Genomic DNA, 27,589 nt, shown 5'->3' with positions numbered 1-27,589 from the left:
GGTATGCTGGGACTTGTAGTTTCACAACACCTGGAGTGTCACAGGTTAGCCAACACTGGTGTAGGCACAGTGCTCTTTTCTTTCATTTCATTCATCATGTTATCTTCTTAATTTGCCTAGTAGTAGTTTATCACTTATATATAATATTTAACCATTTGATGAAAATATTCCATTTGTGTATTTTTTATAGAACACATGCAGTGGGGGATGGAAGCATGCGGGGGCTTTGGCAGTGGAGAGATTGGGCTATGTGATGACACAAAAAATGTGTACCTTGGGGCCAAAATTTGGGCACGATAATCATAATTGTAGAATTCCGCCAAAGTGCATGGGTTTACGGAAGAAGTTGGCAGCGTTTCGGGAGGAGCGGCAGAAATGTGCGCACACAGAGGGGAGATATTGGGTGGAGCATCTCCATGTTTTGCGGAGAAGCTCATATCGAAGTGCGCCTTGGTCAATGTTACAACTTTCACACACACGAAAGTGCCGTGTGTGATATAGACAACCCCAGAGCCCCCTCAACCTCATGATTAATATAAGCCATAAATAACGCTAAGCCGAGCGGTATCTTAGGAGACAACTGTTAAAGTTTTATTTAATGAAAGGGGTTATACTAAAGTGGAAGGAGGCTGGACGTTGATGTGACGTCTACACTTTTGCGCAGTGCACCCCTGGAGATTTTTCTGCCTCTCCGCATACCTAGTCACAATTCTAGCTTCCAAAGGAGTCTCCCATCAGCGGCCCGTAGGTTGACACCTTTATGTGCGCTGAGCAGACCGTCCACCAGTGCAAAATTGCATCAAGTGCACTTCAATAATGACATCCCGTGTGTATTCTTAGTAGAAGGCAACTCTTAAAGAAAGAAAATAAAACTGTCACAAATATTGCCTACTACTCATGACTATATGACCCAGAAAGAGCACTCTATAAAAGCCATTGTATATTATCTTAACTTCCTTACACTTAGTGAATAAATAAAATTAAAATCTTAACACCATCCTACATTCTAAGTCTATGTGCGCGCGGGCGTTAGGGGGTTACGTCTGCCTTCCGTTCCGTTTCTGACAGGTGAACAAAGGGAAAATGGAAGCTCACATGAGATCAAGGTAAGAGGATCTCTTTGTGGAAGCAGATGACGGAACAGGAGCTGGAGTAAGAAGGCGTTTCCAGAAGAAAAATAAGAAACCATAATACATGGGCTCTTAAGCTTTAGATTTCGATAGCAGCTGCCCTTTGCCATTGATACAATTATATGTAACCATGTGAACTCATCAATAGAAATATCCTCTTTGTGTGTCTGTTCAGGGCTAGATTTAAATCTATACCATAGACAACATTAGTTACAAGACACAATGGCAATCAACCTTAGTGGGTGTGGATTCTAAAACATGTTTGGGTCTAGAGGGCAGGTGAATGAAGCTTATAGGGGTGCTAGGTGAACATAGAGTTGGCTTCTTATAAAGTGAGAAGTTCAACACATAAGTGCACCTAGGGGTAACGTATGGACCAATGCAGTTGATTTGTATAGTCCAATGTCCGCTCTGTCTCCTCTTTATGTTGTTATGTCATCTCCATTTTGTCCCTGCAGCTCTATCATTCCAGGTCTCTTGTCTGTCTTTACAGCTCAGTGACTTCTTCTGTCTTCTCCTTTCAGTGTCTGAACAGTACTCTGAGAGATGCGCAGTAACGCAGAGCAAGTCGTGTGCTCCAACTGACATATAACCACGTTAATCAGTGCCAGTGTGCTAACGTTTTTCAATTGCATATGTAGGCTTGCGTCCTTTCACTGCACGTACTGCATGTAACGTGGCAGCACCAATGAAATTTGCAGTGGCACTGCCAAGTGTGAGTGTACTGAAAGGTTCTATATCCCCGACCGCAGCACAAGGACTCACAGCTGTCAGACAGAGTGGATGTGCGGTTACACAGGCGCCCATAAGTTCCCAGACTCCCTGTGGTGTTGTCATTCTCGCAGAAGTTGGGCGAGCTGTCCACGAACACCAGATCAGTCTCCGCAGGCTTGTTATAGCTCTGAGGGTTCTTCAGCTTGAGAAACGTGGGAAGTTGCTGGCGCCTTCCTCTCACTGCTTCAACCATTACTGATTCCTTGTACCTCTCCTTCAGCATGTAGCCCACCTCTCGGAAATGGGGCAACGTGATCCAACAAGTCTTCACAGTACAGGAGCCTGAAACCCCATGGCACTTGCACTCCAAGCGGACATTCTTCTCTAACACCTAAGGAAAGAGGAATGTCATTAGGAAATATTGAAAAAAATCCTAAGACAGTCGAATGTGTTGAAGTTTAAATACACCTATCTTGTATATGTACTGAAAGTGGGCCGGATAAGTGTTCACAGGGATACAACATATCAGTCCATAAATTCTGTAGGACATAATGACATAATGGTAACACGGTGGCTCAGTGGTTAGCACTTCTGCCTCACAGCGCTGGGGTCATGAGTTCAATTCCCGACCATGGCCTTATCTGTGTGAAGTTTGTATGTTTTCCCGTGTTTCCGTGGGTTTCCTCCCACACTCCAAAAACATACTAGTAGGTTAATTGGCTGCTCTCAAATTGGCCCTAGTCTCTGTTTGTGTATATTAGGGAATTTAGACTGTAAGCTCCAATGGGACAGGGACTGATGTGAGTTCTCTGTACAGCTCTGTGGAATTGGTGGCACTATTTAAATAAATGATGATGATGATAGTGTTAATGGTAGAGATATCAGTGGGTCTTAGTGAGCTCATAGGCCCATTAATATTGATTCAGTCTCCAACATGGCTGCTTCCAAGGTGTGTAGCCAACAGGTTCACTTTAAACTAGACAAGGAGTATAAAGACACAACGACGAAATCAAGATTTGATTATTTTCAAAACTTTGGTAAGACCCATAGCATTTAGGCAAATACCAAACTAAATCCTGGATTTTTAGATCCCTAGTTAAAGCAGACCTGTCATTAGGTACGCTACTTTTTTTTTGCTTTCCTCTATAGTGTCTTGTGCACTATCAAAAATATAGGGTTCACCCTAGAACGCCATTCACCTACTAGAGGAACTTTTATATAACGTGTTATATAGTGAGTAAGCTCCAAATCGTGCAGTGACATTGAATGATATTATAAGCCCTAGCACTGATTGTCATTACTTACAACACATGTATGTTAATATGCACAGGTCCATGCTATCACCACAACATATCCATATAGTGATTATTGCTGTAAGTCCCCCTCAACCTGCTATGTCCTGGGTGTTACCTTATAAGTAAGCAGGCACTGCCTCTAGGGTGAGCTTCCTCCCGCCAGGTGTGGATATATATACGTATGGAGCTGCTCTCTAAAAAAGTGACGGGAAAGAGCTGTAATCTCCCAAAATTAAAAAAAAAAAGAGGATAAGCATTCTTCATTTTATGTTAAAAGTATGACCTCAATTCTATATACTAGGGGTAAAGCAGGTTAGACCTCAAAATGGGTCTCTATTCAGATCTGCAAAATGTAACTGCAATGATAGCCTGTAGCCTGTGTCTATATATTTATTATTTTTAGCATGCCGCCACGCCAGAGGTCAATGTTCTATCCTATGTGGAGAACCTCCAGCAAACCATGAACAGGAGTCAGCTCCACTAAATGCACTGATGATTGTCACTATCCATCCTATAGACTTTTTGCAGCCAACAGATAAGTGGGTTCTCCAACAAATATTAAGGAGCCTTAACATCGGTTATTTAAAAAGCAAACTGACACTTCCCAAAGCATTGTATGGCCATTACTTGTAAGTATGTGTTACGTGTCACTACCTTTCTCCCCACCAGGTTATTGTGTAGGTTCATCAGGGTACGGGCATGGCGCTTGACTTCCCTGGCGTCCATGAACTCTTTGGACAAGCGTATGCCGTGTTTGACGTCAGCAGAGCAGCCGCCCCATCGCCATCCCTTCTCAGGCTCCTGGTGTCCGTGTTTCTCCCAGTCACAGCCGCAATAGGTCAGGTTGCCATGGCTACAGGCACTGGTGATGGCATGGGCAATGCCAGCAGACAGGATGGCGTAGTGAAAGGCCGATTCTCGGCTGCCTGGAAAGAGAGGACAAAGAGTTATTTTGCAATTCCAAATATACAGTGATAATCTAGGGCCTGATTCATTAAGGATCTTAACTTGAGAAACTTCTTATTTCAGTCTCCTGGACAAAACCATGTTACAATGCAAGGGGTGCAAATTAGTATTCTGTTTTGCACATAAGTTAAATACTGCCTGTTTTTTCATGTAGCACACAAATATCAACTTTAAATTTCAGTGTACAAATAAGCTATCAAGTATTTGTGTGCTACATAAAAAAAACAGTCAGTATTTAACTTATGTGCAAAACAGAATACTAATTTGCACCTCTTGCATTGTAACATGGTTTTGTCCAGGAGTTTAAATAAGAAGTTTCTCAAGTTAAGATCTATAATGAATCAGGTCCCTACTAATGATTAGATTCTAATAAATCAAATTTTATTTTTTATACATCTACTATATTCCAGTATTATTTTGTACATATATTTTTTCATACTAGAGGGAATTTGACTTTTCATTATATAGAAATAAACAGTGGTATGTTCGTGTTTTTTTTTACTTTTTATTTTTTTTACCTCGTAGAATAAAAATGGTTTTATTTGAGAACTTTTACCACTCATCAATACACAGTACTCTGTAAGGTCAAATTGAAAAAATAAGATCTGTAAAGGTAAATTAAATTTAAAAAATTAAAAATATAAAAACAGACAATAATTCATTAAATAAGTATTGACCCATGTTGTGTGAATACTTGGTAGAAACACCTTTAAGCCGTGATGTTCCGTTGCACAATTTTACGATTACTACGGTGAAAATATCCGCTCATTTTTCCTTGCACCTCTATGGGGAGCGAGGAAAAATTAGCGAATATTTCTGTAAAAATATCTGCCACGCAAGACACTTTGCGGCTAATTGAATCCCCCCTTGGAGTCTAATTGGGTAACATAATATCTTTGCACATTTGGACAATGCAATTTTCATGCATTTGTTTTTGCATTGTTGCTCGAGCTCCGTAAGGATGGATGGGGACCACTGGTGAACAGCAATCTTCAAATAATGTTACAGATTCCGGTTGGGATTAAAGTTTGACATTTGACTGGGTCACTCTAGTACATTTTTTGGCATTGTCCTGCTAGAATATAAATCTTTTCCCAAGTCTTAGGTCTCTTGCAGACTGCAGCAAGTTCCCTCAAGATTCTTCTATATCTTTAATTTATTTCAACAAGTATTCCAGTCCCTGAACCCCAAAGCAGGTAACATCCCCCTAGCATGTAATACCAGTCATCATGTTTCATGATAGGGATGTGTACTTGGGGTGCTGTTCACTCTTGGGGGTAAACATATCAATCGGTGGTTATTTACAACCTCCGATTCTCTGTGGTTGCCGCCATTTTTTAAAATGGAAAATTTGTTTATTTAGCAAAGTTTAATATCAAAATTTCCTATATAATTAATGAAGCCAAACTGCAGAGAATCCCTGTTTAAAAGAACCGCCAATTGATACATTTACCCCTTGGTCTCATCAGACCAAAGAATTTCTCTCCCCTGGGTGTTTGGGTCAAGTTACGGCAATTGCTGGCTGAGATTTCATGTTTCTTATCAACAACGGTCTTCTTTTTGTCATTCTCCCACAGTGCCGATTTGTCAAGTGTCAAAGTGATTGTTGTCTCATTTACAGGTTCTCTGATCCATGCCATGGAATCCTATCACTTTGCCGGAGTTGCCAAAGGCTTCTTGGTGGTGACCCTAACACAGATGCTCAATTTTGGAGGACGGCCTGTTCTAGACAAATTCAAATGTCATATTCTCTCCACGTTATGACGGACTTGACAGTGCTTCAGGGGAAATTAAAAGTCTTTGAAATATTATATCCTAGCCTGATTGGTGCTTTTCCATAAAACTTTCTGTATTGGGGAAGGGGGGCATATTGGTGTAAAATTAGCTTTCTGGTTCTTGTAATTAGCAGAAATCTTTGCCTTTCATTTATTTCAGACATCACGCAAAGTAGAGGAGTGAATAATAGTACAACTTACAACTCACTCTATAATGATAATGAGAATTGCTTAATTATTTTAACACTTGAGCACTTTCAGAAACATCACACACTATACATTCAGCATATTGTCTCCTTTATGAGTCTTATGGTTCCAAATAGTTTATGGATTTAAGAAAAATTATTTGTAGGAAGTTAAGGACCTCCATTATTCCCTGACTGCTTTTACAGAACAACCAATCAGATTCTAGCTGTCATTTATTTAGCACATTCTACAAAATGACAGCTAGAAACTGGTTGCTATAGGCAACATCTCTACTTTCTCAAACCTGCAGTTTAGTAAATATACCTCTAAATGTTCAACATTCAGCACAGCAATGTTTTTGAGTCTAAATAGGGTTCAGTCCCCTTTATTCAGTTACTGGAACCATTTTGCTCCTAGATGCTATTACTTTCACTTTTTGATATATTTTAGAATGACATCAAGTAATGTCTCAGTAAGAGAACACTAACCATCAGTCATTTTAAAAAACACTTTTAAAAGTTGTCAACCCTAACCCTGAGGAAGGGATTGAAATAGATCCTCATGGGAAATGTTGAAAATTGTTCATCTAGGCCCCTCCGCCCTTGTGCATACTTTACGTTAGCCCTTATCGTATGCTTGCTTAACTCTTTCAGATGAAATGTATACAAAGTAGAGACCATTCTTGTGGCTAAAAAACAACTCCAGTCCTATTCCGGTGGCTAGTACACAGTACAGCACAAGTCTGATTGATGGCAAACAGCAGAGACCATTCTGGTGGCTAGTTTACAAAGCTGAGTCCAATCTGGTGGCTAGTGTATAGTGAAGACTCCAACCTGGTCATTGTACAAAGCTGATCCCAATATGTTGAATAATATGCTTTACAGGATCCAGTTTGATGGCTAACATACAAGGTGAGATAAATCTAATGGCTAGTTTGCAAAGCAGAGTTTAAACTTCTGGCTGTTATACACAGTTTGCCCAAATCAAACAATATGGTCACCAGCAACATAGAAAGCCCCATCTAGAGCCCATTTTAGTGGTCAGTATACAAATCTAACCTCAAACTAGTTGAAAACATACAAATATGAGTCAAATCTGGTGACTAGTAAACAAAATAGAGGCCAGTTAGGTGGTTAGTGTACAAAACTGGTCCAAATCCACCAATCTGGAGACCAGCAACAAAGAAGACCACACTCCTGTTGCTAAGAATACACATCTAACTTCAGTATGGCCAGCAGTATACATAGCCAGCTCTGGTGATACAAAGCTAAACCCAGCCTGGTGGCTAGTACACAAAATAGAGCCCAATTGTGTGATTTCTCTAACCCCAAAATGTCAGATTGTGTGCAAAGCTGAATCCAGTGTGATAGTTAGTATACAAAAATGAATCTGGTGTCTAGTATACAGTGTATGTCTGTACCTTGCAGAGGGTCACTTAAAGCTTCAGTGAAACATGCAATTTGATCAGTGGTGCCCTAACTTTTACATACAACTGTACAGACATATAGCGCCACCTAAAGTAATCTTGGGCCCGGGTGTTGAAGACCCAAACAGCTCTGGCTAAAGACAGTGCGGGAGAGATGTAACCGCAAAGACCAATAGGAAACTATGATAGAGACACACTGGAGACCAAAGTCTGTCAGTTACTGTGCAAAACAGACATTCAGTCTGATGGCTCCTATACATTGCAAACCCCTAATTATCAGCCATTAATATTCCTGCCTGATAAAAGCTCCATTTCCCAATCTACACCTCTCTTTCTTCCCTACACTCCTATGGTGCCCCGACATAGAGAATGGGTCCCATTGTAATTGTAACCATTACTGCAGGTGTAATTCTCCATTTTTCCTGAGATATTCGACACAGCCTCTGATGTAGGCTCGCCAATGAAGGAGCTTAAGAAATAAGGACACCTTCTTAGCAACACATCTGCCCTCATTCAACACACAATCAAGCACAAGTGTCACTCTGATTGGCTTTGCTTAGTCTATGCCAGTGTTGGCTAACCTGTGACCCTTCAGGTGTTTGTGAAACTACAAGTCCCAGCATGCTTTGCCAATATATAGCAGTTTATTGCTGGAAGGGCATGCTGGGATTTGTAGTTTCTCAACACCTGGAGTGTCACAGGTTAGCCAACACTGGGCTATGCAGAGAGCTTAACGGAACAGTGCCACCTAGGGGTAAAATAATCAAAGTGGCAGAATGTTTGCAAAGCTTGAGCAATGTTTAAGTGATCAGGGTGCTGCGTGAAGCGGAGCACAACTTAGACTCTTACGTGGCCACGAAAATTAATCTGGAAGCTGTGATTTCTGCCAAAAGCGGTGTTACTAAGTGCCGACTGACAAGTAAAATCTGGAAAGGTGCACACAGTTTTGCACATGCCACATTGATTGATTTTGTTTTGTTCAACCTGTTAAATGTATTAAATAAATATTACTTGTGCTTTAAAATGCGCAGAAATATGTCAAATTTAACTCTGTACCCTGCAGAACTTACAGATTCAGTTAAACAAGCAATTTGATCAGGGGTACCCTAACTTTTACATACAACTCTATGTAAACCTAGACAGACATACAGCAAAACCAAGTGTAACCTTGGACCCAGATGTTGACCACTACAGGTAGCAGTGGCTACAGGCAGTGCAACCTAGGAGAGGTGTAATCGCAAAGACCAATAGGAAGTTAGGATGCTTTCTATTGGTCTTCGTAGTTACACCCATAATCCGGCACGGATGGTACCAAAGACCCATCCGCCTGCAACAAAGTCACTACCGACATGTCCCCAAGAAGTTTTGGTACTTTATACCTGTACCTAGGTTTAAGTTTGATGAGTTTTTTGTTTGGAGCTTAGAATGTTGTGTTTTTTTGTATGAATATTCTGCACAAAAAAAGTGTTGTGTTTGGGAATCATATAAAAGTAAAAGTATATATATAAAAAAGTATATAAAAGTATATATAAAAGACAATATAACATCTGGAAGATAAACAGCCACAATGGAAACATTGTAAGATTGCATTCATAGAGATTTACTGCCTGGAGACAAAGGAATTTGGAAATACGTTCCATAATTGTTTTGCTGGCAAATCTGGGTAGAGGCGGATAGTGAGACAAAGTTTGTTATTGAAAGATTTCATTTATCTGTTTAAGATTCTATGAATATTTATACTAGAGATGGGAATTATGATAACAGAAGAGAATTGTATACATTTTTTATTGTTATATATGCCCCCAGCGATTCTGTTATATAGTTCATTGGAAGCTGCAGAGGACTAAGGGGAATTACTTGTAAACTTCTTCTTTAATCTCCCTGATATTTATGAATTTATCGATTAAATATGTTGATCTATTAAATATGCTGGTTTAGGTTTATATAAATAAACATTTTCATCATTCATTTTTTATAACATCTTATATATCGTTTAGACAAACACTGTATATATAATTTTAGTTTGTTAGTTTAAATTTTACTTGATTTTGATAACACAAAGCACGCATTAATGAATTAAATAAAAGATATACAAAAGAATAAAAGATATCATCTATATGGCGATAATAGTAGTTAAAAAATAATAATTAAAGAGTGCAACATAATAAGTAGTTCATTTATGTGATTTAGATTATTTTCATACACTATGATTATATTTTTTTATATGTGTATATATATATATATATATATATATATATATATATATATATATATTTGTCGTATTAATGTTTTTAATTTATATTACTAATTTGTGTTATTATAATTATTACTAATATCCCTTATTGATTAATAATAAGTATGATTTGATTTTATATTCTATTATACATACAATATACATACAATATACATAATGGGGATGAAGTAGTCAACAAAGGTTTGCGATTCTCTTTGGCTACAAATCATAGTTTTCAAATTTAAGTCCGCCTACCAATTTATCTGATTGCACAGGTTTGACTGTTTGATCTACTTATTGCAGACACAATCTTTTAGTCTACATTAAACCCTCTGAAGATGTTATACTCTGCTATAGTGAAACGCGTTAGGTTTATATATATATTTATATTGCAATGTTGTTACTAATTAAGAACTACTATTTAATTAATTCGGTTTGCCGTGGAGATCGTGATTCACCATTGTCGCCGTAGCTATTCTTGGCGGTGACTGTCTCATAGAGTGACTCGCACAGAGGCTGCAATACTTTATCTGGATCTGTCTAAGACCCTTAATGAGACAGCAGACAGGCTGCAATGTTTCTCCTGTGATCGCTTATACCAAGCTGGACGAGTCCATGTGGAGTCTTGGGGGTAAATATTTCAAGCTGCGGGTTTGTAAAAGTGGAGATGTTGCCTATAGCAACCAATCAGATTCTAGTTATCATTTATTTAGTGCATTCTACAAAATAACAGCTAGAATCTGATTGGTTGCTATAGGCAACATCTCCACTTTTTCAAACCCGCAGCTTGATAAATTTACCCCTTGGTGATTCTCATTAAACATTGAATCTGACCCGATACACAGCTAAGTGTAGAATCTAATTTGTGAAACAGTGTATTAAAGCAGTCTTTGCCACCAACGACAGTGCAAGATTTGTGTGCCTTTGGAGGTTGTCAGTGCAAGTTCTATATTGCATCTAAGAATTAGTTTTCTGTTAAATGGTAAATCACCCTTATCTCAGTGTCTTTTCTGGTGGTGACCATTTCATTGAGTAATTATAAGCTGCAACACTTCATCTGGATCCATGTAGTACCCTTAGGGGTCTATTTAACAAAGTACGTTTAACCTAAAAATCCCCCAAAAAAACCACAAAATAAAGTTTCAAAGTTAATTATAACTAATGGATTGCAGCAGATACCAGTTCCAATAGGTTTCTATGGGGACAGCGGTTTTGTGCGATTTAACAAGTTCTGAAAATCTTTGATTTTTGGAAATGTCCGCAATAGCTAACGCCATCTAAATATGTCGGTAGCCTTTGAAGTCTATTGAGAGAGCATTGCGGTAGAGGGATCTAAGCATCCCTCACCGCAGGTTACCTGCCCCCCCTCCTGGTCACTATCACAAGTATGTCTCTGCACACGCATGACCTTAGGTGCTTTGTACACTGAAATGGAACTGTGTGGAATATTAGTAATTTTCCGTTGACTTTTAATGAGTGACTGTTAAGTACTGTATTTTTTATGTGCGTTTGGTAGTAGACTAATTGACTATAACGTTAGGCGGGGGTAAATGTATCAAGCTGCAGATTTGAAAAAGTGGAGATGTTGCCTATCGCAACCAATCAGATTCTAGTTATCATTAATTTAGTACATTCTACAAATGACAGATGGAATCTGATTGGTTGCTATAGGCAACATCTCCACTTTTTCAAACCCGCAGCTTGATAAATGTACCCCTTAGTGTGTTTTACATTAGTATTTTTATTTTTTATGTTTTAAAGAGGCAGACGCTGTTATTCATTTTTTCTGTATATATGATTTTATGATATTCTATAGAAACCCAAATTAAAGATATTTTTTTAATTGTTTTTTCCCCCTTTAAGTGCTTGCTGCTCTTTATTGAGCATAACAGCTCATATTTAGCATAGAGATAAATAATCTCTATAGTGACAGGAGTTTTAGCTGGGTCCACCAGGCAGTGACTATGGGTCTGTCCAATGTAACGGACTATAAACTGTGTGCACTGCAAATGGCAATGAAGCGTGTGTAATGTTGTGACTGGCAATGACACTGAGCAATGATCAGATCACAAAGACAAGGGCTAGATTTACTAAACTGCGGGTTTGAAAAAGTGGAGATGTTGCCTATGGCAACCAATCAGATTCTAGTTATCATTTATTTAGTACATACTACAAAACAACAGCTAGAATCTGATAAAGATGTTAATTTTCTTGTTGCAACAGTCTAGTGAGTTTACCATTGTTGGTAGATCTTAAGAATACATATAATGTACTGCGCTAATAACAAATGTTTACATTAGTGGATATAAGGTAGAGGTAGGCTATTTGCGGCTCTCCAGGTGTTGTATAACTACAAGCCCCAGAAGTGCCTGCCTTTGGCTGGCAGCGCCTGCTGGAGAGCCACCGGTTACCTAAGCCTGGTGCAGATTTAATCACTCCTGTTATGTGTATATTACCTGCTATAATTCCCACTTGGTATTATCTTTTAATCTTGTATAAGAAAGGTGTAATAATAGCATTAACAAGTAATACAAAATTTAAACAAAACACTGAAATGTTTGAATATGAATTCATGCAATTCCTATTATGAATGATATGGAAATTAGAAGTCATTGAGGCGTTCCAATATCTACTCGGTAATAATTTACAGTAGGGGTGCATTATTCCTTATAATCATACATGCCAACTTTCAAAACTTCTCCCCGGGATGTCATGAGGTGATAGGGGGTAGGAGGGGGCGTGGTGACATTGTTGAGTCACCATAGCCCCACCCCCACTATATAATGCCTAAATTCACAGCACTGAATAGCAGGGCGGGGCTTAATGCCGCGATTAAGCCCCACCCCCGCCATTCACTGCCATGAATTTTGTCGAAGCGACTCCGGGAGGTCTGCCTACTCTTCTGGGAGTCCGGGAGGACTCCCCAAACTTCGGGAGCTTCCCAGGAATTCTAGGAGAGTAGGCACGTATGCTTATAATACACAAGTATTCCTAATATACTCTGAAGGGGTGACATCAAAACTCACTGATGATTCACATATCATCAACAGGAATTTATACATATATTATTTTTTTTAACTAACATCAAGCCTCAATAACTAATAATTAAAGATGTAATCATTTTGTCTGCAAGGTACCTCACACGTACCTACTTTTAGCTCTGGTCCAAACAGACTTGGGTCCCCCAGAGCGCTGCAGTTCCATCGGCTGTGCTGAAACTGGTAGCGGCATTCTTCAGTGCCCATGCGTGCGCCAGTACCAATGGCTATGATGGCATCTGGGCGAGCTTCACAGATGCTTCTCTGTCTCGGTGATAAGCCCGGCATTTTTCGGCAGATTATACTCGCACCAAGGGCTAGCACAGAAGACACCCCGCTGAGAAAAGACAGGGAATCAATGAAGTAAAACAATTTAACGCATATTGACCACTTATGTTAAGTTGTGAATGGAAGTCAAAATTCCTAAAATGGGGGCTGGCTGGCAAATTTTAGCCCGGGGGGCAAGACTTGGCTCAGCAGCCCAGTGACCCACCCCAAGGTTAACCACTATGGGACCATTCTGGGGGGCGGATGCCCCCTGACCCCCAGGCCAGCCTGCCCCTGACCAAAAATATATTAAGATAATTTTTAGAAACATCTATACTATTTTTCATAACCTGAGACCTTAACACACAAAATAGAAAAATCAGGACAAAATATACCTCATCTCGTCTAACACACAATCTCCATCTGCCTCCTCATTACAGAATGTCAATTATTTAAAGGATAGCATAAACACAAGGCTTGACAGTGATAGTAAATGCCAAAAAACACATTACACCATTTGTACACAATAGAATAGTGTAATGACGTGTCATATACACAAAAGAGAATAGTGTCATGACGATGTTAATAATATATGCGGAAGTCGCATTTACCATATAAAATATAGTTGAATACAAACAGAAATACAAAGTAAATTAAATACAACATATGCTGTTTTCCTTGTTAAAGTTGAAATGGGAATCTTCTTTTCTGCCACAGTTCAAATGGAAAAATATTTACTGTACCTGGCTTACGCTCAGGGCCAGATTAAAGCCAAATGGGCCTGGGGCTGACCATTATAAAGGGCCTATTGTGAGATGTGCCGTCTCTCTGGAGGTGTGGCCAGTGATGTGTGGGTGTGGCCAGCTGTGTGTAGGCGTGGCCAGCACCATGGAGGGTATAACTTGCACTTCCCTCCAACCATCAACATCTCCCTCCCATCCTTACTTATATAAAGAGTGCACCACTAGTGAAGAGTGGAAATACGTCCCATCTGTGCCTCATGCCGGGACAAGGTCCTGGCTGATCAGAATAGTCCCCTATGACCAGCATGCATGGGGGCGTGACTATAATTTTAGCCACTACTTGGCTGCTCTCCAACTCTTCCTATCCCCATCATATACACAGACAATTTCTATCCCCATCATATACACAGGGCAAGCCACCTCAAGCATACAGTGTCCCATGCTAGGAGGGGGTTTTCAGATACCAGGAAACCCCCCTAGGTTTGCCAATGTGGTGGGAGACTCGAATCTGAGTCGGTGAGACATATGGGAGATCCTACGATTAATAAGTCAAAATTGAACACAGAGCGGCTCTATTGAGAATTAGGAGATGAGGCTACAGCTGAATGGGTAATATAATAATCAGACCAGGTGAAAAACTTCATCAGGGGACGGGAGGCTAAAGCAAAATACTTCAAACCAATAGTTATATTGGATTTTTGCTATGACTTTGGAGAGAGGTGGGGGAGCCGGGCTTTTTCACTGCTGGGCAATAGCTGAGCTGGAAAATCAGACGGATATAGTTGGAGTAGAGCCAAAGTTGGTTGTGGTGCAATGACTAATGAAGTTACCTGCTCAATTAGATTAAACACATCATCCCATAAAGGTTCAATTTTGGGGTACGTCGAGAAAACGTGAAAGAGGGATCCGGCTTCCCCACACTCCCTCCAACAGAATTGAGATACCATGGGCCAAATTCTATGCAGTTTAACTGGAGAGTTATATAACCTGTGGATCATTTGTATGAGCATCTCTGAGTGATTCATACAATTTGAAATTTTATATATATTTTTGAAAATGCGTTCCCAGTCTTCCTCCGTTAGGCGATGACCAAGATCAAGTTCCCATTGCATTTGTGCAGGCATCTTGCTTCGTTCAGGTGTGGTTAAAAGGCCACTGGTACCAAGCTGATATACCCCCAGCGTGGGAGAGTGAGTAGGTCAAGAGCTTCATTAGTGGCAGGGGGGGGGGGGGGGAAGGGACGTAGTAAGGGCGAATCGGACCACTGCGCTTGGATCCAATGGCGTACCCGGAGGTATTTGTAGATCCGATGTCGGTATCTGGAAGTGCTCCTGAAGAGAGGAGAACGGAACCAGGGTACATTGCTCGTAAAAGTCTGATAGCCTACTGACTCCCCGGGAAATCCAAAGATCCAAGCATAGATTTGAGATTAAAGATGCCACAGCAGAAAGGGAAAGTAGAGGAGAAGGAAGAGAAAAGTCCTGAACCACCCTCACCAACTTATCCCAACTAGCTAAAGAGTCTTTGACACTAGGCACTATGGACACTGTGGTTGGTCTAGCTGTCCCCTCCAACCAAAGCAAATCTTCTATTGGAAGTGGACATACAGTGTGGGCTTCAAAAGAAACCCATGGTTTGCGAGGATAGGGAGACGTCCAGTCCCTAAGCTGATCAAGCCTTGCGGCTTGTTGATAAAGTTCCAAGTCAGAAGCAGCAAGGCCACCTCTAAACTTGGGACGAAACAAACGTGACTGAGCCAACCTGGGCAGAAAGTCAATGCATAAAAGCATGCAGACATCAGGCGCTAGCTGGGCTAGGGGGCCATCTGCTCTATGCTGCGACAGGATAGACCTGTTCCTTGTGTGTACCATTTCCAGAGACAAAATATGGCTCCCATACTGACTACTGGTGACCAGCCAGGAACTGAAATGCTGAGACCTCATTTAAGTATTACAGTGTTGTCCTTATACTCTAAATCAGGGGCTGGCTGGGCTAGGGGGCGGCTGCCCCCAGGGGCGGTCCCATAGTGGGTTACCATGGGCTGAGTCACTGGGCCACCTGCATTTTTTTTCCTTTAAAATGTTCCTAAAAGGCTGCTGAGTCGAGTCTTCCCCCCTGGGTTTAAATTTGCCAACCCTCCAGTGACAGACAACTTACAATTGTAGTTCAGACCAAACACCAGAATGGAGCAGATATGTGATCTAAGTGACTTTTACTGTGGAATGATTGTTGGTGCCATACGGGTTGTGTCAGTACCTCACAAACTGCTGATCTCTTGGGATTTTTACACACAACAGTCTCTAGAGTTTACAGAGAATGGTGCTCAAAAAATGATTCTGTGGGTGGAAACACCTTGTTAATGAGAGACGTCAGAAGAGTATGGTCAATCTGGTTCAAGCTGACAAGAAGGCAACAGTAACTCAATTAGCCATGGGTGGTATGCAGAAGAGCATCTCTGAATGCACGGCACATCCACTCTTGAAGTGGATGTGCTACAGCAGCAGAAGACCACACAACACCCTTTTGACCGCCACACAATATACAGCACCCTTGTGACTCCCATACAACACACAGCACCCTTGTGCCTGCCACACAAAACATAGAACCCTTGTGACGCCACACAATAATCAGCACCCTTGTGACCGCCACACAATACACAGCACCCTTGTGCCTTCCACACAATACTCAGTACCCTTGTGACCGCCACACAATACATAGCACCCTTGTAACTGCTACACAATACACACTACCATTATGACCGCCACACAATACATAGCACCCTTGTGACCACCATACAACACATAGCACTCTTGTGACCGCCACACAATACAGAGGGCAGCTTTGTGACTACCACACAATACAGATGTCAACCTTGTCACCACCACACAGTACAGAGGGCAACCTTGTGATCACCACACAATACAGAGGGAAACCTTGTCACTGTCACACAATGCAGAGGGCAGCCTTGAGACCCCTACCCAAAACAGCAAAAATTATTTTTATTTATACAAGCAAACTGTGCAGCTGTTGGTCATTTTCATACCTCATAACACATAACAAAGGGGAAAGTATAAGATTTGTTATATATAACTATTCTTTCTTCAAGTGTTCATACACCTGAGCAGACTTCAAAATACTAATAGTCAAACACAGTTACCTGTCAGTGGCACCAGAGTATAATCTCCATTGAAAACGTTGGTAATTTTGTAAGAAAAGGAACGGATCTCTATGCTAATACACACGGGCCATTCACATATGGATATTATATTTTCACATATCCCTTGTTGGGCCTGTTGTCACATATCCCCTGTTGGGCCTGTTGTCACATACAAAGTCACCTGGGAGCCATTTTATCTGAACATCTTGGGTCTGATTTATTAAGGAAAGTAAGGCAAGAAATTAGTAAGTTTTCTCAAGGACAAAACCATATTACAATAAAAGGGGTGCAAATTATTTTTTTTATTTTGCACATAAGTTAAATACTTCCTGCTTTTTTCATGCAGCACAGAAATACTTGATAGCTTATTTGTACACTGAAATGTAAAGTTGATCTATGGCATGCCCTACCCCAACTATAAATCTGCCATCACATTTTAATTACATTTATCTCCCCCTCCAATGCAACATGGTTTTGCCAAGGTGCAAAGTTACTCATTTTTATTGCTTTACTTTCCTTAATGAATCAGGCCCCTTATTTGCAAAGCAATTTTTTTGTATAAGTGCAAAAATTAAAATAACGATCTCTGTGTGCAAAAAAATATGGGCCTGATTCATTAAGAGATCTTAACTTGAGAAACGTCTTATTTCAGTCTCCTGGACAAAACCATGTTACAATACAAGGGGTGCAAATTAGTATTCTGTTTTGCACATAAGTTAAATACTGTTTGTTTTTTCATGTAGCACAGAAATACTTGATAGCTTATTTGTACACTAAAATTTAAAGTTGATATTTGTGTGCTACATGAAAAAACAAACAGTATTTAACTTATGTGCAAAACAGAATACTAATTTGCACCCCTTGCATTGTAACATAGTTTTGTCCAGGAGACTGAAATAAGAAGTTTCTCAAGTTAAGATCCTTAATGAATTAGGCCCTATGTTCTTATAGTTTATTGTGCATTTTAGGAAAAATAAGTTGTTTTATTTCTCTTTTACTCATGAAATATGTTGAAATATTGAACCACTAAGTAGTAAGTTTTGGAAGCTGCCAACTACGACATTCACAGACGAGGAATGTCACCTGCAGTTAGAATGTGACAGGCACTGTAGGGTTAAGTGGAAGAACCTTGTTATCTCCGGTGCCAAGCTGGGCAGAATTGGGGGTGGAGTGGTGGCAGATAACAGGTCATAAAATCCTCTATCGATCTATCCACAGTCTGTAACTGAGCTACCCTAATCAACACAAGGGGCCTTTCACTGCCAGCTCTCCAGAACAAAACGCCTGTGTGTTCCGCTGTCAGATCAAGCGTTTTGTCACTTAACACTAAAGTCACATTTTTATTTATTTATTATGGAATAAATGAGATGCTCAAAGGGACTCATGAAAGCGAGAAGCTGATGGAACAAAGAAATGAACAGTGTCGGCTCTGTAATTTTATTTTTCTGTGCGTATTGTTTATCACGATGGGGCTCATTTTAGACGTTGACGCATTTGCGCACAAAGCGTGCATGGGAAAAGAACCCTGCAAACATACTGAGTAGCATTAATACAGTAGCATTAGTAGACGTATGTCAGGCAAACATGTATGTGTACAGTATATATATCATCATCAGCTATTTATATAGCGCCACTAATTCCGCAGCGCTGTACAGAGCACTCACTCACATCAGTCCCTGCCCCATTGGAGCTTACAGTCTAAATTCCCTAACATACACACACAGACAGACTAGAGTCAATTTAAAAGCAGCCAATTAACCTACCAGTATGTTTTTGGAATGTGGGAGGAAACCGGAGCACCCGGAGGAAACCCACGCAAACCCGGGGAGATCATACAAACTCCACAGAGATAAGGCCATGGTTCGGAATCGAAACCATGACTCCAGTGTTGTGAGGCAGAAGTGCTAACTACTAAGTCATCGTGTTGCCCCCGTATATATATACATATATATATATATATATATATATATATATTTACCCAACATGAACCATCTGCTGGACCTGATATAATAAGATTATATTACAATAGTGTACAGACATAGGACACTACATCTACCCAACATGACCCATCTGGTGGACCTGATATAATACAATTATATTACACTATATACAGACATAAGACTCTGCACCTACCCAACATGAACCAACCACTGGACCTGATATAATACAATTATATTACACTATATACCAGTGGTTCCCAAACTTTCTCAGCTCGAGGCACCCTTAGGGTCACCATCATTTTTCCAAGGCACCCCTAAACAAAAATAATTTTTAAGTAGTTGGGTCAAAATGACGTAAGATGTATTTAGACCCCTTCACCATCACATTGTGCCCCTTTATCATATCACTCTGTATCCCCTTCGCCATCTCACACCCTGTGTCCCCCTCCTCGCCATCTCACACCCTGTGTCCCCCTCTTCGCCATCTCACACCCTGTGTCCCCCTCTTCGCCATCTCACACCCTGTGTCCCCCTCTTCGCCATCTCACACCCTGTGTCCCCCTCTTCGCCATCTCACATCCTGTGTCCCCCTTTTCCCCATCTCACACTCTGTGTCCCTCTTCATCAGCTCACACTCTGACCCCCCTTCAGCATCTCTCTCTATCCCCCTCCTTCAGTGTCTCTCTATCCCCCTCCTTCAGTGTCTCTCTGTCCCCCATCAGCGTCTGTGTCCCCTTCAGTGTCTCTCTGTCCCCTTCAGTGTCTCTCTGTCCCCTTCAGTGTCTCTCAGTGTCCCCCTTCAGCCTCTCTTTGTCCCCCTTCAGTGTCTCTCTGTCCCCTTCAGTGTCTCTCTGTCCCCTTCAGTGCGTCTCAGTGTCCCCCTTCAGCCTCTCTCTGCCCCCTTCAGCCTCTCTGTGTCCCCCTTCAGTGTCTCTCTGTCTCCTTCAGTGTCTCTCTGCCCCCTTCAGCCTCTCTCTGCCCCCTTCAGCCTCTCTCTGCCTTCTTCAGCCTCTCTCTGCCTTCTTCAGCCTTTCTCTGTCCCCCATCAGCCTCTCTCTGTCCCCCATCAGCGTCTCTGTGTCCCCTTCAGTGTCTCTCAGTGTCCCCCTTCAGCATCTCTCAGTGTCCCCCTTCAGCGTCTCTCAGTGTCCCCCTTCAGCGTCTCTCTGTCCCCTTCAGCGTCTCTCTGTCCCCTTCAGCCTCTTTCTGTCCCCTTCAGCCTCTCTCTGCCCCCTTCAGCGTCTTTCTGTCCCCTTCAGCCTCCCTCTGTCCCCTTCAGCCTCTCTCTGCCCCCTTCAGCATCTCTCTGCCCCCTATCAGTGTCTCTGTGTCTCCCTTCAGTGTCTCTGTCCCCTTCAGTGTCTCTCAATGTCCCCCTTCATCATCTCTCTGTCCCCTTCAGCCTGTCTGTGTCTCCCTTCAGCCTGTCTGTGTCTCCCTTCAGCCTGTCTGTGTCCCCTTCGGTGTCTCTCTGTCCCCTTCGGTGTCTCTCTGTCCCCTTCAGCCTCTCTCTGTCCCCTTCAGCATCTCTCTGTCCCCCTTCAGTGCCTCTGTTTCTCCCTTCAGCGTCTCTCTGTTCCCCTTCAGCCTCTCTGTGTCTCCCTTCAGTCCCTCTCTGTCCCCTTCAGCCTGTCTGTGTCTCCCTTCAGCGTCTCTCTGTCCCCCTTCAGCCTCTCTGTGTCTCCCTTCAGCGTCTCTCTGACCCCCTTCACCCTCTCTGTGTCTCCCTTCAGTGCCTCTCTGTCCCCTTTCAGCGCCTCTGTGTCCCCCTTCAGTGCCTCCCTTCAGCCTGTCTGTGTCTCCCTTCAGCCCCTGTCTGTGTCCCCTTCAGCGTCTCTCAGTGCCCCCTTCACTTCCTTTACTTACCTTCTTCCCTGAAGTCTTCTCTGCTGCAGATCCTCACTGAGGCTACCGGACATGATGACGTCACGCCCGGCAGTCAGTGAGGAGGAGGATCCGGCGCTGGATGATGGGTACGTTTTTTTTCTCCTTTTTTTTTCTAGGGCGATCGCGGCACCCCTGTGACAGCGCCGCGGCACCCCTGTGACAGCGCCGCGGCTCCCCAGGGAGCCGCGGCGCACATTTTGGGAACCGCCGCTATATACAGACATAGAACACTGCATCTACCCAACAGAGAACCGACCGATGGACCTGATATAATACAATTATATTACATTGTATACAGACATAAGAATGTGCACCAACCGCTGGACCTGATATAATGCAATTATATTACACTATATACAGACATAAGACATTACATCTACCCAACATGACCCAACTGCTGGACCTGATATAATACAATTATATTACACTATATACAGACATAAGACATTACATCTACCCAACATGACCCAACTGCTGGACCTGATATAATACAATTATATTACACTATATACAGACATAAGACATTACATCTACCCAACATGACCCAACTGCTGGACCTGATATAATACAATTATATTACACTATATACAGATATAAGACTCTGCACCTACCCAACATGAAACAACTAGACTGGGACAAAGCCTTTGAAGGAAAAAATACAGAAAAAAAGTGAGCTGTCTTTAAAATGTTGTTGGAAACATACACGTATAAGTTCATTCCTATGGGAAATAAATGTAAAAGAATTAAGTCTAAACCAATGTGGCTAAATAAAAAGGTAAGGGAAGAAATGCAAAGGAAGAAGCGTGCATTTAAATTGTTTAAGTCTGAAGGGTCAGAGGAGTCCTTCCGTAGGTACAAGGAATGTAATAAAACATGCAAAAAGGAAATTAGATTGGCTAAATTAGAAAATGAAAGGCACGTTGCAAAAGAAAGTAAGCCAAACCCCAAAAAGTTTTTTAGGTATATAAATGGCAAAAGGATTAAAAAAGATAATATAGGACCCCTAAGAAGTGAGATGAGTGTATTGATAAATGATACTAAGGAAAAAGCAGAGGTATTAAACACTTTCTTTTCTTCAGTATTTACCAGAGAGGAACAAATGGCAGGAGTAATACATAAAAATGGAAATGAAACCATGCCATTAATTAATACTTGGTTGTCAGAGGAAGAAGTCCAAAGGCGACTGAAGAATATTAAGATAAATAAAGCTCCAGGTCCAGATGGCATACACCCAAGGGACCTTATGGAGTTAAACTTGGAAATAGCTAGACCGCTATTCTTAATTTTCAGAGATTCAATCTCATCAGGCTCAGTACCAAGGGATTGGCGAATAGCAGATGTGGTGCCGTTGTTTAAAAAGGGGACGAGATCACAACCAGAGAATTGTAGACCTGTAAGCCTGACATCAATAGTGGGGAAACTACTGGAAGGTATTTTAAGGGACAGTATTCAGGATTACTTGGTACGCAATAAAATTATTATTGGGAATCAACATGGATTTGTGAGGGATAGGTCATGTCAAACTAATCTAATTAGTTTCTATGAGGAAGTTAGTGGGAACTTAGACCATGGTTGTACAGTAGATGTGGTCTACTTAGATTTTGCAAAGGCCTTTGATACAGTGCCACACAAGAGGTTGGTTTACAAAATAAGGGAACTGGGTCTAGGAATCAAAAGTTGTACTTGGATCGAAAACTGGTTAGAGAATAGGGAACAAAGAGTTGTGATAAATGGAACATTTTCTAATTGGTCAAAAGTCTTAAGTGGAGTACCTCAAGGTTCCGTGCTGGGGCCACTCATTTTTAATATATTTATTAATGACCTTGGTGATGGTTTAGAGAGTAAAGTTTCTATTTTTGCAGATGACACTAAACTCTGTAAGGTAATAAAATCAGAGCAAGATGTAGCTTCTCTACAGAGGGACTTAAATAAACTGGAGGATTGGGCAGCCAAATGGAATATGAGGTTTAACACAGATAAATGTAAGGTTATGCATTCAGGGATCAAAAACAAGAACGCAATCTATAAATTAAATGGAATTAATTTAGGAGAATCTATAATGGAAAAGGATTTGGGAGTGCTCGTAGACAGTAGACTTAGCAATAGTGCTCAATGTCAAGCAGCAGCTGCAAGGGCAAACAAAGTATTGGCATGCATAAAAAGGGGCATAGATGCAAGGGAAGACAGTGTAATTTTGCCACTGTATAAATCGTTGGTAAGACCTCATCTTGAATATGCAGTACAGTTCTGGGCACCACTCTATAAAAAAGATAATTTGGAACTAGAAAGGGTTCAGAGAAGGGCGACAAAATTGATAAAGGGTATGGAGTCATTAAGTTATGAGGAAAGGTTAGCCAGTTTAGGCATGTTTACTTTAGAAAAGAGGCGTCTAAGGGGAGATATGATTATAAGGGGTCAATACAGAGAGCTTTCATGGGAACTTTTTACCCCAAGGACCATACACAGGACACGTGGTCATCCCCTAAGGTTAGAGGAGAGGAAATTTCACAACCAGCAAAGGAAGGGGTTCTTTACAGTAAGGGCAGTCAAGATATGGAATTCATTTCCAGGGAAGGTTGTGATTGCAGATTCAATAGATATGTTTAAGAAAGGGTTAGACAAATTTATAGCGGAAAGGTGTATCCAGGGATACGACCGTTAATTAAAATGAAGGATAGTAGTGGATATAAGGTAAAAATAGGACTGCAATATTGAGTCTGGGGGGATTTTCACAATTGAAACAGATTGGCGGTTGCTTACTCTGGATTAATTTCAAATATAAGTGCAGGATCGCAGGAGATCCAAAATAGGTTGAACTTGATGGACTGGTGTCTTTTTTCAACCTCATCAACTATGTTACTAACTGCTGGACCTGATATAATATACAATTATATTACACTATATACAGACATAAAACATACCTAATTATACCTAATCAACATGACTTGACCACTGGACCTGATCATAATACAATTCCGTTACATTTTATACAGAAACCAACCAACATGATCTGTCTACTGGACATGATGATAATACAAGTCTATTACACTCAATACAGACACTCCATCTACCCAAGATGGTCATAATATATCTTTATTGCATGATAAATTTTTAATACATTTAACTTACACAGGGTGCAGGATAAGAACATATGCCGAATATAGTAAATGCCAAAAAAATTGTCAAAGGCAACAAGTTCAAGGGATACATTTTCTAAACTCCGAACTGTCTCTTGAGATCTGGGTCAGTTGCTGGCAATGAGTTCCTACTTCACACTTATAGTATGAAAGACGGTATTTGCAGCTCACCTAATTCATCACGTACAGTAATAATACTGATTAGCCTCGCCCATTTCCCACGCATTTACTTGTTTAATTAAGATTGATTTGTCTTTCTGTCTGGTCTGGTATAACATGTCTGGAACATGCCTTGGTATCAAACCATGTCTATCTGGGGCACATGAGCCAAGGTTCATGAGTAAGAAGCAATTATTTTGTATAATCATGTTTAAACACAAGTATTACCTCTCACTATTCAATCTAAAGTGTGTTCATTTCACTAAAGCCACTTTGTCACTCTAGAACTGTTTGCATTAATGGAATTTCCAACTGCTATCAACAATATGGCACCGAGTCTGTCACCACAGGAATGTAGCCTGGCAGTAAGTGACACCTAGGGGTATATTTACTAAACTGCGGGTTTGAAAAAGTGGAGATGTTGCCTATAGCAACCAATCAGATTCTAGCTGTCATTTTGTAGAATGTTCAAAATAAATGGTAACTAGAATCTGATTGGTTGCTATAAGCAACACCTCCACTTTTTCAAACCCGCAGTTTAGTAAATATACCCCCTAGACACACTGGAGGCAGCCATTCTGAGACCTGAACCAATATTCAGCCTGCAGAATGCAGCCTATCAATTCCCTAGAACCCAGTGACATTACCGGTGACATCACTCTGCTTCAGGCATATGGTTCTGAGTGAATTAATCAATAGCATTCTCAGGCATGTTGTTCTTAGTCTACAAAATGTCTGCCAACACTCTGTGCAGGCGATGGGTGCATTTTTAAACCAGTTTCAGTCAGGAAAGTACAGGGAGAAGACATACCGAAGGCTTTGGGGTAGATTTACTAATACTTCTAAAAAGGGAAAGTGGAGCTGTTGCCCATAGCAACCAATCAGATTCCAGCACTCATATATCTAGCACATTCTAGAAAATAATAGCTATAATCTGATTGTTTGCTATAGGCAACATCCCCACTTTTTCAAACCCACAGCTTAGTAAATCTAGCCCTAAATATCAGTGGTATTAATGTAATTCACATTTACATATATAATACTAGCCACTTCTCTCAGAAATGCACGAGGTTTAAGTTATTAACCATTTATCTGTTTGTCATATCAGCATTGCTGCAAACCCCTCTGTAAATATAAGTGACGTTCTATGGAAGTGAGAGAGAGGAGACAGACTCAGCTGAATTCTAGCTGTTCATGAAGACAATTGTCCCTTTGCACTATAAACTGAGCACCAAAAGGAAAAATTGATTGTACAAGTTAATCTCAGGTACTAATTTTTCAGGTTAATTATGTATATTTAAACCAGAGGCACATTATGATGCACAATTTCTAAATACAGTTTACTTTTCAACTCCTTAAAACATGTTGGGAAGAATATACTGCCAGGAACAGACAAAAATGTTGCCCAAAGTTCTGTCCATTAATTACACATATATCCCCTTTTCAGGACAGGGCAGTGCATGGACAACGTAGGTTCTGTGACACATCTGCACAGGCTGAGATTACATTCGTACAGCCAGGGCGCGGAGAGATCACTCTGGGGCACACCGAAGAGGACTTCATCACATCAGGCTACGGAACCTGCAGAGGAGGGGAGTGATGGACAGCGGAGGGTGGGGGGGACCAGTTGTGCCAGGAGGAGAGGACTACAGCTGCCAGGACTATTGCATTCTTTGAGAACAATCTGCTCTGTACCACACACACACACACACACACACACACACATACATACAAAGCCAGGAGGAATGAAAAATATGAGTGTACAGGTTGCTGGCAGAGACATTGGCTGTTTCACCGTTGCTGTAGAAACAGGTGTGTTTGTTTGACTGCTCACTGGGGGAGGTGTCAGGTGGTATTTTGTCACAAAAACATCACTCGTAGCGACGCTGCCTACTGTGGGCAAGTGCAGGCATCGACACACCCTGCCAGTATCTCCTAGAGTGTAACAGAGGTACAAACACCACAGCCAGCTAAGGGTTGGCACTCAGGTACTCTACCTATGCCAGCTCAAATCACTATACTTGCTGAGTGACACAAATACCCAAATCATTGGGGGTGTTGCTTACATTCTTTAAAGTTTTGCAACCAATGAATATTTGTTAGTACCCCCATGAAACCCTCATCAGACTGTTAACACTTTGCAGTGTGCTTCTAACATGTTGCACCTATAGCCACTCATTTTAAGGATTTACTATAATCCAGAGTCCTTTGCATTCAGATGCTAACTTTTAAATGCACGTTTCTTATACTCGGTTGCAAGAAATTGACCAATTAAAATGTATTTTTAATTTTACATGCATCCTTTTCGCATCTTGTAATCTTTGTGACCCAAATTCTTGCTTTTGAATGTTTCCTAAGGTAACAAGTGCTAGAGAATTATTTTTTTTTTTTCAATGATATCTGCTTACCCTTCTCCGCACAGCATCAACCCAATGCAGAGGACAGTGTGACACAGGTCCAACACTCTCAGCTGCAGTCTCATACTGTTCTCAGCCGTGCTTTCCCCCCGCTTGTCAGTCTGTAGGAGACTTTCCCTCAGCACAAATCGCCCAACGCATTCTACCTGCAGGAAAAAAACCAAAACAAAACAAAAACAAACTGCATGTGTTAGGGAGGAGCAGACAGAAGAATTGGGTTAAAGGCAGAGACAGGGAGCTATATTGTACACAGAGCAGTCACTGTTACTTGCAGATGCAAAGCCCCCCAGACAATGCAGCTGGTGTCTGATACGACTTCCCTCCTCTGATGCGCCCTTCAAAATCTGCAGAGAGCTACATTCCTACCTCTATCATGTAAATATGACAGCTGTCAGTCTCCATCAAAGGCAGAAGCTGATTATCACTATACAGTATATGCTGCTTCAGTATGGACAGTTTGTCATTAACATATATCACACACACAAAAAAAAAGTTTTGGTACCTTTTCCTGGGCTCAGCAGACATAAATCTGTTCTTTAGTTCCTGATTGGAGGACGATGGAAGTTGAGGTTACCTGTGGACAGGTGAGTTCTGTCCCCATACACTGCAGATGAGAAGAACCCTGCACAAGTGTGTGCTCTGAACAAATGATACCTTAAATGTTTGGAGGTGTGTGATATGGGGTGGGGGTGTGAAAGAGAGGGAGAAGGTGGGTTAAACAATTCACTTACTCCTGCCAAAAAAATATTCTCTATTCATTCCTCCACCACCAGTTCCCCCCCCCCCCCCCCTCTTCTTTTGAGAGAGCGGGGGGAGAGCTGGGAAACGGGAATAGCTCACTGGGTGGGACAAACTGTCAAAGGAGCAACGAATGATAGTGGTTAGAAATATTGTGCTAGCAGGGAGCTTCTCTTCAGACCAAGCCCCCGAGAGCACATAATCCAAAAAAAAGTCAGAAAGATGAATAGTAACACAGAGGTATCACAGCCTGCGGGGCTGACAGCAGATAGGAGTGAGTGGGGAAAGTGTTATCACAAATCTTGCTGACATCCCCAGCTACATATCACTTTCATACTTATATATTCAATAAGTGTATGTGCACTGGGGTAGGTCCTGCCC

General features: G+C 41.3%; 1 protein-coding gene across 2 annotated transcripts; it reads right to left on the bottom strand.

Annotated features, from left to right (window-relative positions):
- On the bottom strand, positions 1-27,269 carry LOC142100996 (protein Wnt-7b-like). 2 transcript variants are annotated; one of them, XM_075184986.1, is made up of 5 exons: positions 26,973-27,269; positions 26,462-26,616; positions 12,874-13,100; positions 3,806-4,065; positions 1-2,235 (listed from the first exon to the last, which is right to left on the bottom strand). In XM_075184986.1, exons 2-5 carry the CDS (start codon positions 26,533-26,535, stop codon positions 1,756-1,758), a joined length of 1,041 nt encoding a protein of 346 aa, XP_075041087.1. In that variant the 5' UTR covers positions 26,536-26,616; positions 26,973-27,269; the 3' UTR covers positions 1-1,755. The 2 variants fall into 2 exon arrangements, with proteins under 2 accessions (XP_075041087.1, XP_075041086.1); XM_075184985.1 differs by having other exon boundaries at positions 3-2,235; positions 3,794-4,065; positions 26,973-27,266.
- Between the last annotated feature and the right edge of the window lie 320 nt (positions 27,270-27,589).

The sequence above is a fragment of the Mixophyes fleayi genome, chromosome 9, assembly GCF_038048845.1.
Source record: "Mixophyes fleayi isolate aMixFle1 chromosome 9, aMixFle1.hap1, whole genome shotgun sequence".
NCBI classification, from domain to species: Eukaryota; Metazoa; Chordata; class Amphibia; order Anura; family Limnodynastidae; genus Mixophyes; species Mixophyes fleayi.
This window is presented reverse-complemented; position numbering and strand designations above follow the sequence as displayed.